The sequence below is a fragment of the Anopheles gambiae genome, chromosome 3 (assembly GCF_943734735.2).
Source record: "Anopheles gambiae chromosome 3, idAnoGambNW_F1_1, whole genome shotgun sequence".
In the NCBI taxonomy this organism is placed as follows: domain Eukaryota; kingdom Metazoa; phylum Arthropoda; class Insecta; order Diptera; family Culicidae; genus Anopheles; species Anopheles gambiae.
In genome coordinates, this window is record NC_064602.1 from 9,934,087 (window position 1) to 9,951,651 (window position 17,565).

Genomic DNA, 17,565 nt, shown 5'->3' on the forward strand with positions numbered 1-17,565 from the left:
AAATATTCAAATTACTCTAACCAGTCTCCGGCAGTCCTCCAGCCGCATGCACTGGCTGCACTTCTTTTACACTACTTCCTGAAGAGTGGAAAAAAGGAACACAACAACCAGTGCCGACAATGCTACCTCACTCGCTCGGGTGGAATGATAGCTTGGTGGAAAAGTGAAATAATTTAATTTTCCTTCCTTCCTGCCAAAGACACACAGGCAGCATTCGCAGCAACAGACGCACTCGCCAGTTTCGCCAACTTGCTCGCTGGTTATTTGAGCGCGTTTTCGCATGTTTCCCCGGGAGCGCTTTTGCGGCTACGAATCCGTTACTTAATCCGTTCGCTTTCATTCGCATTACGGCATGCCGGTCCGGTAGCAAATGGCGGATTTGAGACGTTCCAACGTTTCGAACTGAATTTGCAAAACATTACAGTGGCAAAAGTGCAGTCGTTTTCTGCGTTGGCTCGGGTTGAGGGCTGATTGACGCGATGGTGCTACGGGACTCCTGCCAACCGTCAGACGAGTTGCGTTTTCCCAGTCGAACAAGGGAACACGCGATGCGCGTACTGGCAGCAGTTTAAAGTTTCATAGCTACTGACGCTGACAGATGACTGTGCACGGTGAGCTTTGCGTTGAAGAAGAAACGAAGATGTTTAAGAGTTTGAGGGCGCACCACCAAGTCGGTTTTGTTCACGTTCCTTTGCTTAATGCCCTTTGTAAGATGGAAATGCAGTAAAATGGTCATTTCCAATAAAGGTTTGAGAAGGAAGAGATTGAATGGTGATTGCTTTATTATCCATTTGTTTCTATGTTGCTTTCGCTTACTGATTGATTATTTACGGTTGATGGATGACAATCGTGTTTTATGTTATTTTTTAGCAACATGACGTACATATTAAACGGAAAATTTCTCACTTTTGTGAAATCAAATTTCTGCTTTAAGATTTCTACTCCCCGTCCCAAAGGCAATCCTTTTCCACTGCGTCGTTCTACCCCTTGCCGAGGTGACAATTTATGCACGCCATTGTGATAAATGAGAACACATTTTTCCCGACCCGCAACCATCAACCATTCGGAAGCGTGTGTTACCCTCACCTGTGCGACTACACTTTGACCCTTACGCCACTCATAATCCTGATGAGAGGGCATGTCGTTCCTGCCGACGCCTTGCACCACCAAAAAACTGCTTACAACTGATTTATTGCATTCAATTAAATCGAGCATCAAGCTGAAGGTGGAATGTTCGGAAACCCTAGTGGAGAACCTATTTCTCCCATTGCCGTAACAGGTCCCAGGGCCCATAACCCGCTACCCATTGGGATAAGATTACAACCTGCCCTCGCAGCTACTTCTCGAAGTGAACTCATTTCTTGGCCTTGCCAGAGACCGGAGTTATCCTGCTTCCCTAGGGTACTTAAAAACCACGCAATGCTACACACGTAAGAAATATGTCGTCACTCATAGCCACCTCATAAACCACACCTCGCACTGTGGCGACAGTGGCCATAAAAGACGCAGACACGCACCAAGAGAGGGAGAAAGAGGGAACAGCACAAAAAAAGCTCCAAGCTTCAAGGGGGTAGACGACGAACTCCCTCAGCTCACCTTTTGCACAATACCCTAATGGAGTCCCCGCGTGATGGTGATTTACGTGATACGGACGTAGCGGAATGTTTTCACCGCAGCTGCCCTTCATACATCAAAACCTACGGTGCCCACCAGACTGAAAAATAGAGAATTTATTAGTCCTTTCGATGCCGGTGACGTTAGCATAAGCATTTCGCTATTATCAAATGTAAATTTACCCACCCCCGGCCATCGGGGTTTTGTCCCGGGTTTGTGGGGCACCGGCGAACAACTATTACTACCAGCGGTTGGGTTCTGATGAAAGGTCGCTACCGCTGGACGGTTTATCCTTGTCTGCTTCCCATCTAAGCCTGTCTGCATCGGCACTGCTACAACAGCAGGGTGGTGGTTAGTGTCGGTACCGGGCATACATCGATACCGAAACGGGAGGCACTTTTGAGGGTGAAACTGTCGTGATGAATATGATTTACATTTATTAGCTTTTTGTGTAAACGCCTGGCAGCGGACGGGTGCCCATGGTTCTGTGGCGGTATTTATCGCCACGTCTCGAGGGAACCACACACAGCAAAGGGGTTGATCGGTGCTGTAAGATAGCGAAGAAGGCAAAGGAGATAAGGTTTAGCGCACAAAAGACACTCGATTGTCTGCATCCTTTAATGCGACGGAACATGTGCTGATTTGCTGATCATCACTCCTTTAATATAGCTATTGCATAACTCTGGGCGCAAAGTCCCCTGAATGTATGTAACTCGCATATCAATGTCATTGCTTATTAAAGTAAGTAATTATTGCAAAGCAGATTGCATACCTTTAGGCTCATTATCTTCAGAACGGATTACGTTTGTTTTAAGGCAGCAAAACTCGTGCCTAATATTCAATTCCCGTTTAACCACCTTATTCAATACGTAATAATAGAAAATATAATTCCAGCTTATCTTATGCCTCATTACCGTGAAACGTGATACTATGTATATACTACAATTCACAGATAATGCAGAGGCTCTACGTTACATGTGCTCATTAAAATCTCCTGGCACGTTTTTCTATCGAACAACATTTTCAGTTCAACTGAATGCTCTTAAGCCTTCCAAGAAACACTTCCGAGCAGCTGCAGAAAGCAAACTAGATGCATGTAAAATTCCTTGAAAATGCTCTCTCTCGCTCGGTAAGCTTATCCGGCAAACGAACGAACGTCAGTGTTAACTGACACAATTTACTGCGAATCAATCAGCCAACCTAACGGCACGAGCTGTGTGTATTGTTGCTGAAGCTGAGGATTACGGGAAAGTTTCCGTCTATTACAGCCCGCTTTACCACTTCCAGGTATAGTTTGCATCCCTCAGTGCAAGCTGTACACCTGCTGTCACTTCAGCTCGCCATTAACGTCAATTTGAATAACGTTTTCAGCGGATATGCAGCAGCAAATGTGTTCCTCCGGCTGCAGCTCACAAGTCACTCAAGCTTTACCGCATTCGACACATACCGCGGCTCCGTATACGACAATCTAACATCGGAAGCGACTCGAATATCTTGCCAGCAGCTCGGATTTGGCTACATTCGCTCCCGTTCAACCGCAACCGCGGGAACCAAAATAAAACTGCACACAACTAACCAACTCAAGGACGAGGTTACAATCTACTCACAAAAGCCACTCGATGCCACGGTTCACGTACCACACACACACACACACACACACACACACACACACACACGATCGGAAAACCGGAACGTACCATTAACGTTCGGCGACTGCGAGAAATCGATCCGCCCGTGAAGCCACACCAGAAGGCCCGCTTTCCGGTACGATCCGGAACAATGGAAAGAAAGGGATAGGAAAATGATTTTTCCTTCCTGTGCCCGAAAGGCACCGAAACTGGAAGTTCATGGCTGCGTCATCACCATCAGCCGCTACGCCAACAATGCACGGTTTGAGCCAGGCAGCGGCGGGTCGCTGCGGTTAACCAGCTCGTGGCTATTTTGCACACCAACTTCCGGTTATCACAAAACCCACACGAGCAGGTTTGGCGAAGAAGGTTGATAAAAGGCAAAAAGAAATAAACATAGATGCTCACAATAATAATACAAAAAAAGCAAACCTCTGCACCTGCAACCGTTACAAAATGTTTCTATTCTATTAGACTCGAGTGCCGCCGGGTGCATCTGGGAACCGTGGGAGCAATGGAGGGGCAACAAAAATCATTACAGCGTAATGCCGGAAGGATCGTGGATTCGTTAGTTGGTGGATTTTTTTTATTTTGTTCTTTATTCTCCTTGCAGCAACACAATAAACTCGATGCATGTGTACATCCGGTTGGGAAAGGATTTTAATTCCAGCTCACAGCACAGCAAAAAGTCAACCGACGGCACCAACGAACGCTACCAAACGACGCGGTCGTCCTCTCGCGAATGGATAGCGTGGCGCGTACCGTACCAGCCAGGAAATCTAGTTAACAGCTAGACAAGGAGAAGAAAAATAATCCCAAACCAGCGTTGTTTCCCTTTCCACTCTCCGTTCCTCTGCTACCTCACCCATTGCTGCTGATACTGACGATGGTGGTGGTGATGATGTTTGCTTTATTAAAGCGTTACTCACCGAGGCCACGACCACGAGGGGTTTTCGCCTCCATTCGCAGTCGCCGCATGTCGCCTCCCATATTAAGATGATAAAAGGTTAATATCATGCATTATTTATTATCATTGCTGGGCACCGTACCATGCGGAAGTGCATCGTGCGAAAACGGCAACACAGAGCGAGAGAGACAGGGGCAGAACGTCGAGGGGAAAGCTTTATGGTGCAGACGGAAGGTGAAATGTTTTATCGCTTCCGACCCATTCGCCGTCCATTTATCGGACACATAGTTTATGATATTTAATAAATAGACGATAGCTGGAAGAAGGATCTGATCTCGTCGCCCAGATACACCCGAAAGGAAGGGAGTGTTCTTAATTAAGGAAAGCAACTAGGAAGCGATTCACTGCAGACGCTGGAAGCTGGAAAGCGAGCTCTGTCTTGGGTTGATTGTTTTTAGTTTCTTTTCTTTCTCAGCTTTTGGAGACAGAGCTTTGTGAAGTGGACCTGTGGAAGCCCATGACAGGTTATAAGGGGGATGTGGGATGCCGTTGCATCAAAGCTGCCCATAAAAACGTTGCAATATATCATTATCCTCGTGCGTAGGAAGTTAATTGTTTTTTTCCTCCGGATTAAACGTGGGAGGAATTTATATGAGCGTTTGATTGGATTGTGTTGTGTGGTGAGCACGAGAACCTTGAACAATTAATAAGAAGCACAACTTTATTTAATTGGCAACCTTAGCTGAAGGTTATTGTTACACCTTGGCAGCTTCATGCTGACAAAATAACGCCTAAAAGTGGGCAATATCATTTCATGCATGTTATGTTGTATTGCTTTGCGAAAATAGCATACTTTTAGGCGTTTTATTTTCTTTCGTTGTGTACATTTCTGCTTTATTAAACTCGCCTTGTTCATACATTTCAGATGCAGCTCTCCATCAACGACGATTGACTTTGGTCACATTATGAGGTGTCATAAACATAACCAAAGCTAATCCGGCCCATAAACGGGGAAGAAAAATACACCATCTCAACTTGTGCAATGCATTGATAAACTTACGCCAATAATGACCACCCATCAGTCGTACCCAAACGTGCACAAGCATTTGCACAACACCACACCATCCCGCCAGTGGCCAACATCAAATGTCGACATTCCCTGCCCTATTCCCTCAACCCGCACTGCTGCGGCAAGGCTAATGATTTAACAAGCTTCCCTGTTTATTATGTAGCTCGCAGCTTCAAATGTGCAGGGTGAAAGCGAACGAAAACAACATTCCGAAGATAACTCTAATGGCATTTATCATCACACGCGCGCGCGCTCCCCTCTATTCTTCGACTCGCCTTGTGCTCAGTTTGTCGGAAATGGAGGCAAATTTACCCACGCTCCCTGCTCCTCCTGTGCCAAAAAAAGGGAACCCACAATGGCCAGCAAGCAGGACAAATGGTGTTGCGATAGTGGAAACATGATGTACGATGTGGCCACGAATTCGGTCCGTTTGCTGCCATGCGGCCCATTCTGCTATTATCATGCGCGTTTCATCTGCCCCCGCCCCATCCACCTCCGGGGAGGTATGTAGCGCAACACTGCGTGTTTTCCGGGCGCTGGGTAGGCCTTTGTGGCGGCAAAAAGCGGGAAAGAGATCAACTGTTGCCACGGCAAACACCGACCGATTCCAGCTTCCATCGTACATCATCTCATCTCTGATAAGGCAAGCGGAAAAAAGTCGTTAAAAGAGCACGAAAATGGTCAAAATTAGGCACGAGACTCGAACGAATGGGTAGAGTAGGTGGGGAAGGTAGTGGGGTCCTGTGGGAGGGGAAGCAAACGGGAGCGTGTGGGATGAGCATTCTGGGGAAAATGGTATTTTTCTCCCTTGTCTGTCTGTTATTGTTTCACTGTTGCTCGAAGACCGGGGCGCCTCTCGGTCGGTGAAGAGTGGGGACAAAGGGAAAGAAGCACACAACATAACAAATAGCCTTGACGTATTATGTTTACGGATGATGATAATTTGTTTTCTTTAAGAAGGACACGTCTCGGGAGACCGGTGACGAGGTCCCAGTGCGACGAAAGCTGCTCCATACGTGGCTTTAAAAGACGGCGAGCGTGTAATAGGCTTATCCTTCAGGAAACCCAGCCCTGGGTATGAGCTTCCCGGTAGCGGAGATGTTTTCTGGGAAGGTTGAGACAATGTTTGTCGATGCATACCGCTGCATGGTGAATAGTAATATGTTCATTAATTATGTCACAATAAATGGAAGTGGAGAACATAAAACATAAGAAGATACACAAAACGACGAGACTACGAGAGTTTTAAATTTTAAAGCATCTTGATGACGTAATTCGATTAAAAGCGCCTAAATGTATGCAACCACTACAACAATTCTTCATTGATCGCTTATTTTAAGCTATATTATAGATCAATTCACATGAAATAATCCTAAATACGAGTTCAATAATTGCTTCCAACAAACTTTATAAGATTATTACCCAAAAATGATCTTATACAAACACTAATACACCATTTTAGGCGTTAAATAGACACTTTAACGTTCCCTCGTCACATTCAAACCATCCCCAAAACAATCGTTCCATCTATAATCGAATGTTGTTGATTTCAATTTCGCTTCCTTTCTTCTACCCCGGATGTGTGGGCGAAAGAAATCAATTAGAAGCAAACACTTTATGAGTCCCATCGGAACGCTTGAGGCCGGAATCATCCCACCAAATAAAATAACAAAAAAATAGCCCTAAACCTTCCCCGGGAAGGATTCGGTCCTGATTGGCCGGGGTTAAAGACTGGCCCGAGAAAGAGAAACGAAACTTTTAGCTTACGTGCCTTCGCCCTACAATCGAACCCGTCGATTTCCCATTATTAATCTTCCTAAACGATTCATTACCAACCCCTAGCCCTCCGGGCTGCATGTATCGAACCTCGAGATGCTGGTCCGGCCGCGAGGGTTGAAGGAACCGGTCACTCCTGCTGGACATTCGAACAGTTTCGAAAGAAAGGCAAAAAAGGGGGCCAGAAAAAAGAAATCGACTATAAAAATGCTCCCTTTTGCTACTTGTGTGTGTGTGCTACGCATTCAAGCCCGCACAGCTTCCCGGATGATTTTGAAGAAGTGTCATTTTCGTGCGTCCTTTTCCGCTCCCCCAAACGCTCGATTGTGTTTCCTGTTTTTTTATTTCGACCGTGCCGGATTAGCTTTGATTTCTTCCCAACAGACATAAACAACAGAGCACCGAAACCCCTTTCTCCAAGCTCCAACCCTAGCGCCTTGCCGATGGCCATAAAAAACAGCAACGCCGAGTTGAATCCCTTTGTCCGCCAGGAGAGAGGAGTGAAAGCAAATCAAGGAATTTATATTCCGCCACCGTTTTTACGGTCTCCGGAGTTGGAGGCAGAAATAAAAACTCAAGAAAACACATCACTTTTATGCTCGCTTTACCGACGTGTGCCCGGCGTTTCGAATGCTCCGATGCGAACAGGGCGCTTATGGTGACGATGATGATCATTGGCAATGTGGTAACGTGGTCGCTCCATGGATATACGCCCTTTATTTTATTCGTTCAGCATTCCAGCAGCAGCATCATGCGTGGAACCATGCGTCAAGGGACCGATTTCGTGGTGATGGGAAAAAGATACTCCGGCAAGTGTTTGACGGAGCGGAAGAGGGGCCGAAAAAAAACAACAACAACCACGACGACGACGGTATCAAACACACCTTCAAACTGTACAGTCACCGGGAAACCGGGATCTACCTAAAAGAGCCACAACAAGGAACACGAAAAAAAAATACGCCATGGTAGTCGAGTCATAAAAACTCATGCTGCGTGATGAAGCGTACGCCTGGTGTGTGGTGCGCGCGTATCGGGATACACACGCGCGTGCTGAACCGGGAGGAAAAATCTCAACCTCACAGGCTACCCATTTTGAACAGAAACTACTACTAGTAACACCGCTTCCTCTCGCGCGCTTACTGCTGGTGCAGGAGGGTGAAAATATACAAGTGAAAATACGACTCATGGGGGAGAAAAACAAGGATCCACTTGGGTTGGCTTTCTTCCCGGAAGCTGCCCGCCCGGTACAACACACTGAACGGGAACCGTTGGCAGGTTGGCAGGTGGAAGTGATTCGAAATCCCATCGAAATCAGTGCAGAAGCGTTTAAGTTTGAATTTACGACACTGCTGCGTACGCCCAGTGGTGATATAAAATAAATGTGAACAAGCGTCCCCGTTCGTTGCGCTGCCGTACCAGGGCGGACGGGGGTTTTTTCCGATACTCACGCCATTTTAAGCCATTCCGGGGGGGAGAAGCAGAGCTTTTGGCGAGTCAAACCTGGAATTTTCTGTTTGCTGGTTGCTGGAACGAAAAATCGCTAACGTCACTTCCTTAAAAAACACACACTTGCCCGCAAAGCTGATGAGTTTTGGGTAAACTTCTTTGCTGAATGCAAAAATAGAAACAATCACGTTTTGGCACAAGCAAAAGACGAGCAAGAAATAAACTGCTTTTCGCAACTGTGCAGCCGAGTGTGTGCCGAGCAAATGGACAATAAAATGAGAAAATTGTTTCTCCTCCACTCCGCACCAACCCATACTCCCTCCTGACATCCAGCAACAGCAACAGCATGCAGCTGCTCGCGTGTGTATTACCGTATGCAAATGGTTCGGAACTGGTTCGATGCACCTGATGACGTTTTTCTTGTTTTGTGGCGCATTTATATTGTCCTCGCTGTGTTTGAGGGCAGGGCGGGGGATTTGTTTTGGGGATTTTTGCTGAACGGGGCAAGAAATAAAGACGCTCAACGGTCGGTCGTTTGCGGAGGCGGCATGCATGCATGCATGTATAATAAGATTGTGTGATTGGGGAAGTGGAACTTTTGCTGGCCCCGAAGCGCAGTTCCTATTTTATGGAACGTTCAATTTGTTTTTTTTTTCTCTTGCGTAAGCGTTGTTGGCAGCTTCAGAGCGGGTTGCAGCTGATGCTTTTAGTGTTTGGTATTGCAGGGTAAAATAAAATAAAAGCCTGCTAGCAAGAAATAATAAAATTGGGATCACATTACAAACAATTGCCTAACTTTAGGCGCTGAATATTTGAGTACTTAATGGCATAGCTATCAGCCTCTGTTTTCTACATTTTGCACTACATTTTGAGTTAATTGGACTGTTTCAAACGTTCCAATCCTTCTCGATTAGTGCGTTCCTTAAGAATGATTCGCTGAGGACAATAAAAAATTCCTTTCAGCCTAAAGTTATGCATACCGGTCAACAGTATGCCCTTATAATCGCCTCATAAGCTTCTTTTCAAACTTTATTCATTGCAATTCCTTCTTTTGCGACAATTTTTCATAAAGTTTCAACATCAATACATCATGTAAGAAAATTTGACTTGCATCTTTCACTTTCCTTCCGTATTCTTTTCCGCAGTAATAACGCCTCAATAAATCAACAGCCCAAAATCTGATGCTTAGAATATGTTAAAAATGATAAATCTCTTCCCCTTACAAGTCTCCAAAACAACGACCCGTTGGGCCCATGTTCCGCCATTTATTTAACTTGCCTCACGTAGCAAGTCAATCCCGCTTGCCGAGAGACAGCCGCATCAATTCGATAATTTTGTTACATCCTGTAGGGCTCTGCCCCACTTACGAGGGGCCTTTTCCTTCCCTGTAGCAGTTTATCCGAGGGCGAGCGAGGCAGAAACTCACATTTTACCGAAACCGTGTGATGATGATAATCTGCCGCATTACAGTGTTCCTTTTTGATTGACTCACACTCCACTGTGCGGGCCGAAAAATTCAGCACGGGACTTCCCTGTTTGGAAATCCTGTTGAATTTTTCCCTCCTGACCTAGATTTGCTCCTTACTTCAACGGGATGAGGGCTTCATCTTCTCTCTTCCACCGACGTTTTCAGCGCTTTCCGGGGTGGCATTTGGCTACGTCTGGTATGTCAAGCATCGAGCGCCGTTGAAATCTGACACGTCGTGCAGCAACACAGCCGACGGATGCGATGCCCGTATGACAGCGAACAAAGACAAGGAAGCAAGCGCGCTCGAAACAATGAAGCAAGCGGAGAGAGAGAGAGAGACAAAAAAATGGGGAAAACAATTGCACTCATTTAAATTTTTCCACTTTTCGTGCGATTTTCCCAACCCTCCTGCTGCTGCTTCACTAAGTATGCCCGGGATTTACTTTTTCCGCCGCTTTCCTTCCCTCCCTGCCACCACACAGTGTGCTAATAGCGCGCACTCAAACGCGGTGTATGGCTTCGGTCTGCCCAGGGATTGTCAGTTCACTTTTGTGCGCCCACTAAGTGCCCCGGCATCGGCTTCGTCAGCTCGGGATCACTGTCAGACGCTTGCAGGCTTTTCCGGCCTCGTTCGCCGTAAGTGAGCTGGGCAATAAAGCTAAGCCCCCTGCTGCCACTTGCCACTTGCCGAGGGGTTTAAGTGACTGAACGGAAAATAAATAAAAAAGGATAAAGCCTGCCGTAACAGAGCAAAACCAAAAAAAAAAGAAGAAAGAAAGCAAGCTTGCAGTATCGGTGCTTTCTCGGTTTACCGTCGTTTGGTGGACGGTTTGCTTTGGACGGTTTACTTCCGTCAAAACCGCGATGCAAAAGGGAAGGAGACTGAGCTGTGGAATCTCATCACTTCATTACGCTCATTTGCAGTTAATTTCGACTCGCCTCGAAGCCCCCGCCCGAGCGGGATTTGGAAGTTGGCAGCCGTTTTCGGAGGGAAGCGATACAATATTGATGAAAAGACAATTTACCACAATGCTTTAAGCGGGGAAGCGTTTTCTTTTAAAGCAGTCTGCTTCTTTTAAGGAATCTTTCCGCCCCACCCGTTTTTCAAGACTGTCTCGACTTTAATTCGGGCACTCTGCCAGATTAATCCGCTCTTCCGACACAAATTCCGACTGCCAGCTAATGCAACCACTCCCTTGCCAACACATGAATAGTTAACGCGAATGGGTTTAAAATAAATTAAAATTTACCATCCGCAAGCGCAGCGTGTACCCGTCACCATGCAACAAGCGTCGTAGGCTAATAATGGCGGGGCTGTGCTTTTCTTAGCAAAAAACTCTCCCATTCCTGCTGGCTGCCAGCGTTGGGTAGGAAAAGCAATTTTCCACTGCTTACTTTTCCTAGCAAAAGGGTGCTTTACAAGCTTAATGCCATTTCGCTGTTCATTATTTCAGCATGCGAGGTGTGTTTGTGCGAAGTGCCTCAACAAGCGTGATATATCTTCATAAAGCAGTTGCTAGGAAACTGTTGGGGTTTTGTCTCTAGTGTCGGTGTGTGTGTTTTGTGTGTCCCGCACACAACCCACAGCGAGACAGTAATTTATAAAGACATCAAAAATGAAAAGCTCTCGGGATTTTAACGTATGCTCGGGTGTGTGAATGACACACACACAGCATAAGATAATCATTCTTAATATTCTTCTTTTACGAAACATGGTTTGGTGTATTAAAAAAGAAACGCACATGTTTGGACCAGTTGGTACTTAAAGCAACAACGCAAAGGATATTCATAAAGAATTGCAGAAAGCTTCCATAAAACTTCACACAAGCAAGTGGGCATAAATCATTCATAACGGGTGCAGTGATTAATGCTGGCCACCTTTTATTCGGAAAACTCCCCGAATGAAATGGAAATGTTTCAACTTCTGGGGTTTTAAAAATCCACTCCCCTAGCATACACACACCCACTAATGATGTTAACTCGGTGCGAAAGCGCTAGGCTAGTGGGCGATATTTAATTTGCAATAATTAATTAATAAATGACGCACAGCAAATCCAGCAACAGAATGGGGGTACCGGCTGCATTCGTTTGATCATGCCCAACGTCTGAAATGTATAAATACATGTATAAACATTTGATGTTTACTGAGCTCTTAACAAGCTCCAACAACACGCTGCGTGGCACTGTTTTCATAGTGCAAGAGGAAGTGAAGCTTAAAAAAGCAACGAATAATTTTGTCGCTTTTTTTGTTGTTGCATTATCGATGACATCGATCCGAAATAGAATGTTGATTTTCCGATAATACTTTGATTTGCGCGACTGTTGCTGCTGTTTAAATACGGTCGCCTAATTACTGCTGTTTGACAAGCACACCCCATATGGGCAACACATTAGCCGGGTATTAACCAGGGCACACATAATACCGACCATTTGTTTGATATTTCCTATCAAAGTCAGATCAAATCCCTTTCACCAAACACCATCTAGAAAAAGGGCGGGTGCTGGGAGCAATAATGAAAACATATTTGGTTTCATAATGAGCGATGAGGGTAAAAATTAAGCGTTAAATATTGATTCTTCCTGGCGCTTTGGGGCGGGGACTGTTCGATTCGAATGCAACGAGTTGATTTTCAATTATGCGTATTTGCCCCTGTCCGCCATGATGCAATGTTCGTGGGTGTTTTTGCTGCGGTGTTTCCTCCAAACGTGTCATGTTCGTTCCATCAAAGTGCAAAAGTGCACTTCAAAATGCAAATGATGCCAATCGTCGCTGGCAAAAAGTGTGCGCCGTGTTGCGGTCGAGCCGCCCCGCCCGGGTGGTGGATGATGGTGGTCGGTGCCGGAATAATGGTGTCAAAATTGAATCGTTATTTAAACGTGCAATATTGAAAACGTCACGTCCCTGACTGGGCTGCGCTTCGAGTTCGACGGAATGTTCGGCAAAGGCTAATTTTGTACAATTGGTTCGGACATATTTCACGCACGCGGGTAATCGGTTTAAAATGTTTTTCATGTTTTCTCCGTTTCCCTCTGTTGGTAAATTGTAACTGTGTTTTTGAAGTTTCAATAATGAACGATACATTTATGAAACAATTTTCAACGTCAGGTCAAGCTTTTGTCAAATGCGGTAAAAATGTGTACTTGAAGTTTCAAACAATTCGTAAAACAATCAGCCTAAAGGTATGCAATCCACCTGTCAAATGAGTCATGATAAGCCAACTATGTATTAATGTACATTATTTTAAATTTTGTTCGTCGTTATACTTTCTCCCTTTTTACTTATTTGGGTCAGCATACTACTGAAATTCTCATGCAATCCTAATCAAGATAAAATTTCCCAACGGAATATCTCACAGTGGAAACTACCCATCCTCAAAAATGCACCGAAATCCTAAACAAGCACTTTCAGAGAGGTTTCATCATCACTATCTTGTTCCTCACACAATGAACCAACACTACACAGAACGCCACTCAACGAGCGATCATAATGCTCTGGGAAGAATGTGGCCATCGCACGCACAGCATGATCTTCTTCACTTGCCGGACCGGTTGATAAGATGCATCACATTTGTTTGTATGCGTTCCACAATGCGGTAAGTAGAGAAATCCCCTTTTAGAAGATTTATCGGTACGCCGAAACGGATCACTCAGTCGCTTGCTGGACGCAGGCCGCACTCAAGTTCTAGTCAGCTGATGCTAGTGTAATATTGCGATCGCGAGTAAACGTTCAATTCCTGAACCAAACCAGACTTAACCAACCGAATCCTAAAAAGTATCGGATGACAAACGAAAGAGCTCACGTCGAGCATCGCCGCGTGGATGTGAAATGATTTTGGTTTTATCTCAAAGACCAGGCTTATCTGTGTTTGTACCGGCTGTCCGGCGTTTATCTTGCTGTCAGAAGATTTAGATGCAATTTATGTGCTCCCTTCCCGAAAGCTGCAACAATTGTGGTGCGCTACCGACGAGGTGTTCAGTTCCATTGTAGTGCTCTGCTCGCAAGTAACCTTCCACGAAGTCGCTGGATGGTTAGTGCAGTCAGTGTGTAGAACCGTGATCCGTTGAAGTGATCTTTGGATAGTGATTTTTGGAACAAATTGTAAGTGTCACAGTGAAAAAGTTGTATGTTTAAGTTCTCGTTTGCCTCTGTCCTTGACCTAAATTGCAACCTTATAAAATGGGCTTGAGTCTTCTATTGCGATATCAAGTACAAGCATGCACGCGCACAAATTAAGCTCAATTACCACAACACGCATTAAGGTACCGTGCCACCGTCCGGTAGTCCCGTGCGACTAATTCCGGTAACGTGCCGTCCGTTATTCTGCGCCAGCACTATCAATTGTGTGCTAAAAATAAACCAACAACCACCACGGATGATGATCCGCACTGATCCGGGGCACTTGGTCCGTTCTGATTTATGGCAGTGACAACGCAAATCGTTGCTAGGTAGACATGAGCGCGCGCGCGCACTCTCGCACTTGTGATATCTGCTTAGCGGGCATTTGTTTTTGATCAGAACAACACGGTAGCACATGTCGACTACGTCACGTTTCTCTGTAAACATTTACCATCACGCCACCGAGGGCGGAAAACAGTCACTGCTTCCGGGAGTAATGCTTGGTCTTGATTTTCTCATTTTGGTTTTATTGTATGTAGTGATCTAAAGGAAGTAGTTTACAATGGACGACGAGACAATCTTGCTGGAGGACTCTAGCGTAGAGCTGGCTAGCGTCTCCAACATTGAGAGTACAGCTGCACCTTCCACCTTCAGCCCAGTAACGTTCGTTACACAGATTATTACCGAAACTACCAAGCTATTGATCGATTCGACGACCCAGAGTACGTCTACGATCGTTTCTTCTACAACCGGCCCACCAAGCACAGCAGCCATGGAAACTTCGACGATCACGCCCGAAACAACCGTAACGGATACGTCCACCGTCACCGCAACCGAAAGTATCTTAGCGACCAGCACAATGTCTACCATAACTGAGGCATTGCTATTCTCCTGGTTTGACTACACGATCTTCGCTCTGCTACTACTTCTTTCCACCTTCATCGGTGTGTACTTTGGCTTTCTGTCCAAGATCAAGCAGAACAACAAGAAGGAATATCTGCTCGGGGGTAAAACGATGAACAAATTCCCAGTGTCAGCTTCCCTTATTGCAAGGTTAGTAGAATTGTCCCAGCATGCATAGGATCCTGTGAATCTTAAGCTGTCTACTTCTCCTCACAGTCACGTATCCGGGATTACAATGTTGGGAGTTCCTTCGGAGATGTACAGCCACGGAACGCAGTACTGGATGTTCATCATTCCTGCCTTTACGGTACGGCATCTCGGATACTTGGAAAGATCCTAAAAGCGAACTAACCTTCCGTTTCCCTTTGGACAGGTTGCACTCCTGATGAAAACGATCTATCTGCCAGTGTTCTACGATCTGCAGGTAACGTCCGCCTTCACCTATCTCGAGCTGCGCTTCGACAAGTTCGTCCGTTCGGCGGCAAGTCTGGTGTACGCGCTCCAGTGCATCATCTACATCCCGATCGTGATCTACGTGCCTGCGCTTGCCTTCAGCCAGGTGACGGGCGTTAATCTTCACGTCATCACACCGATCATCTGTGTGATCTGCATCTTCTACACCACGGTCGGTGGACTGCGGGCTGTCGTGTGGACCGATACGCTACAGTTTGTGCTGATGATTGGAGCGTGCATTGCCGTGATTGTGCTGGGCATTAGCTCGGTCGGAGGTTTCATGGAGGTGTGGGAAGCAGCTGACCGTGGAAAGCGCCTCATCTTCTTCAAGTAAGAATATCCTGGACACTGGAAATTTATTATAAAGATACAACACATGCTTTTTCTTTCATCTCTGAAACAGTATGGACCCAAATCCATTCGTTCGAACATCGTTCTGGACGGTCTGCTTCGGTCTGACGACCCTCTGGGTCTCCAACCTTGCAGTGAACCAGGGCTGCGTACAGCGCTTCCTAGCCGTGCCCGACCTCCGGGTGGCCAAAAACTCACTCATCATCTTCACCGCCGGACTGATTTTCGTCAAGAGCTGCTCATGCTTCATCGGCCTGCTAATCTACGCCAAGTACGAGTCGTGTGATCCCTACTCCACGCACAAGATCACCAAGATCGATCAAATCCTGCCGTACTACATCATGGACGTTGGTAGCAAGATTCCCGGCCTACCCGGGCTGTTCGTGTCCGGTATCTTCTCCGCTGCCCTGTCTACGATGTCCTCCGTGCTGAACACGTTAGCCGGTACGATCTACGAAGACTTCATCCACCACCGGATGCCGAATGCAAGCGAGAAGAAGGCCAGCAACATCATGAAGATGTTGGTTGTGGTGTTGGGTTTTCTGGTGCTCGGGCTGGTGTTCGTGGCCGAACGGATGGGACAGGTGATGCACATTGCCATCTCGTCTTCCGGTGTCACTTCCGGTACGATGTTGGGCATGTTCACGGCCGGTATGATATCGCGGCGTATGAACACGAAGGGTATCATCAGTGCGGCCGTTGTGTCGATGGTGCTCACCGGGACGATTATGACCGGAGCTCAGCTTAATCCTAAACCTCCGATGCTTCCGCTACGCACGGATGGATGTGACGCTGGTGTTATCGCTAATGTAACCTCCATTTTGAGCAGCACGGTCCCGGAGACGGTCGAAGGTGACACTATTCCACTCATCTTTAAGCTAAGCTTTATGCACTACTCGCTTTTGGGGTTGATTACCTTCTTCGTGGTCGCGTTCGTGGTCAGTGAACTGACCGGTGGCGGTGACATCAGTGACGAGCGGTTATTGGCACCGTTCCGGCGCAGCCCGGAAAAGCTCGAGAAGGAAATGACGCTGTTGAAGCACAACATCAAGTACGAGGAGATCGATATGGCGCTAAAGGAGCTACAGAAACCGTCGGATATGGAAAAGAAATAGATGCTAGATATGGGGTCAAGTTTGCAGTAATGTTAAAGTAAATAAAGCTAGCAAAATGGTACGTTAGTTCATTGTAATTCATTTCCTGTCAGACTTTTGCATTATTTATTCCGTTTTTTCCGTAAAAGTTTTTCTTTTTTCATCTCATCACTAAATGTAAATAATTTACTCATTGCTTGTCGTTCATATTTTTATTTCAAAACTTTACCCGCTTCGGTCTCATCTCTTAGCTCATATTTTATTCGAATTTTCCTTCCCCATCGGTGTCGATGTTCGCTCAAACTTTCCCGGTGACGAGTTCCGTACGCCGACGACGTCGAGCTACTTATTATTCTCTGTGAGCATCTTGTCTTGTTATTCGCCCACGGTTTCACAAACGTCCTTTTCTTCGGCCCTCCCCCCACCAGCATGCTTACGGTGTCCATTTTCCCTTTTGGCCGGGGCTGGTGCGCCTCCCAGCAAAGCTTCCAAACGGTCGGGGGGACTTTCCCGGGCTCACGTTGCTCACGTTCGTAAAATTGTACATTCACAGCACATAAGTCATTTTGGCATTTTTTTGTGTTCATTGCGTTTCGTTTTTCGCATTCCTGCCTGTTTTTCCTCCGTGGAGCGTGGATGTGGAAAAGGGGGAGGGGGGATGTATAAAGCGCGCCGGTACGAACAATACGTGGTGCAGTTCGCAAACTCGAAAGCCATCACGGACGCGTAAGCGCAAGTA

The 17,565-nt window shown here is 46.2% G+C and overlaps 1 protein-coding gene across 1 annotated transcript; it reads left to right on the forward strand.

The window, feature by feature from the left end:
• Positions 1 to 13,427: 13,427 nt before the first annotated feature.
• LOC1277620 (sodium-coupled monocarboxylate transporter 1) lies at positions 13,428 to 16,913 on the forward strand. The gene is made up of 5 exons (XM_317094.5): positions 13,428 to 14,007; positions 14,565 to 15,078; positions 15,145 to 15,235; positions 15,302 to 15,711; positions 15,785 to 16,913. Exons 2-5 carry the CDS (start codon positions 14,588 to 14,590, stop codon positions 16,845 to 16,847), a joined length of 2,055 nt encoding a protein of 684 aa, XP_317094.5. The 5' UTR covers positions 13,428 to 14,007; positions 14,565 to 14,587; the 3' UTR covers positions 16,848 to 16,913.
• Positions 16,914 to 17,565: the final 652 nt, after the last annotated feature.

Coding starts and splice junctions, on each gene's coding strand:
- LOC1277620 (XM_317094.5), top strand. CDS start 14,588: ATGGACGACGAGACAATCTTGCTGGAGGACTCTAGCGTAGAGCTGGCT. Junction 15,236..15,301: donor TCATCATTCCTGCCTTTACG/GTACGGCATCTC, acceptor CCCTTTGGACAG/GTTGCACTCCTGATGAAAAC. Junction 15,712..15,784: donor AAGCGCCTCATCTTCTTCAA/GTAAGAATATCC, acceptor TCTCTGAAACAG/TATGGACCCAAATCCATTCG.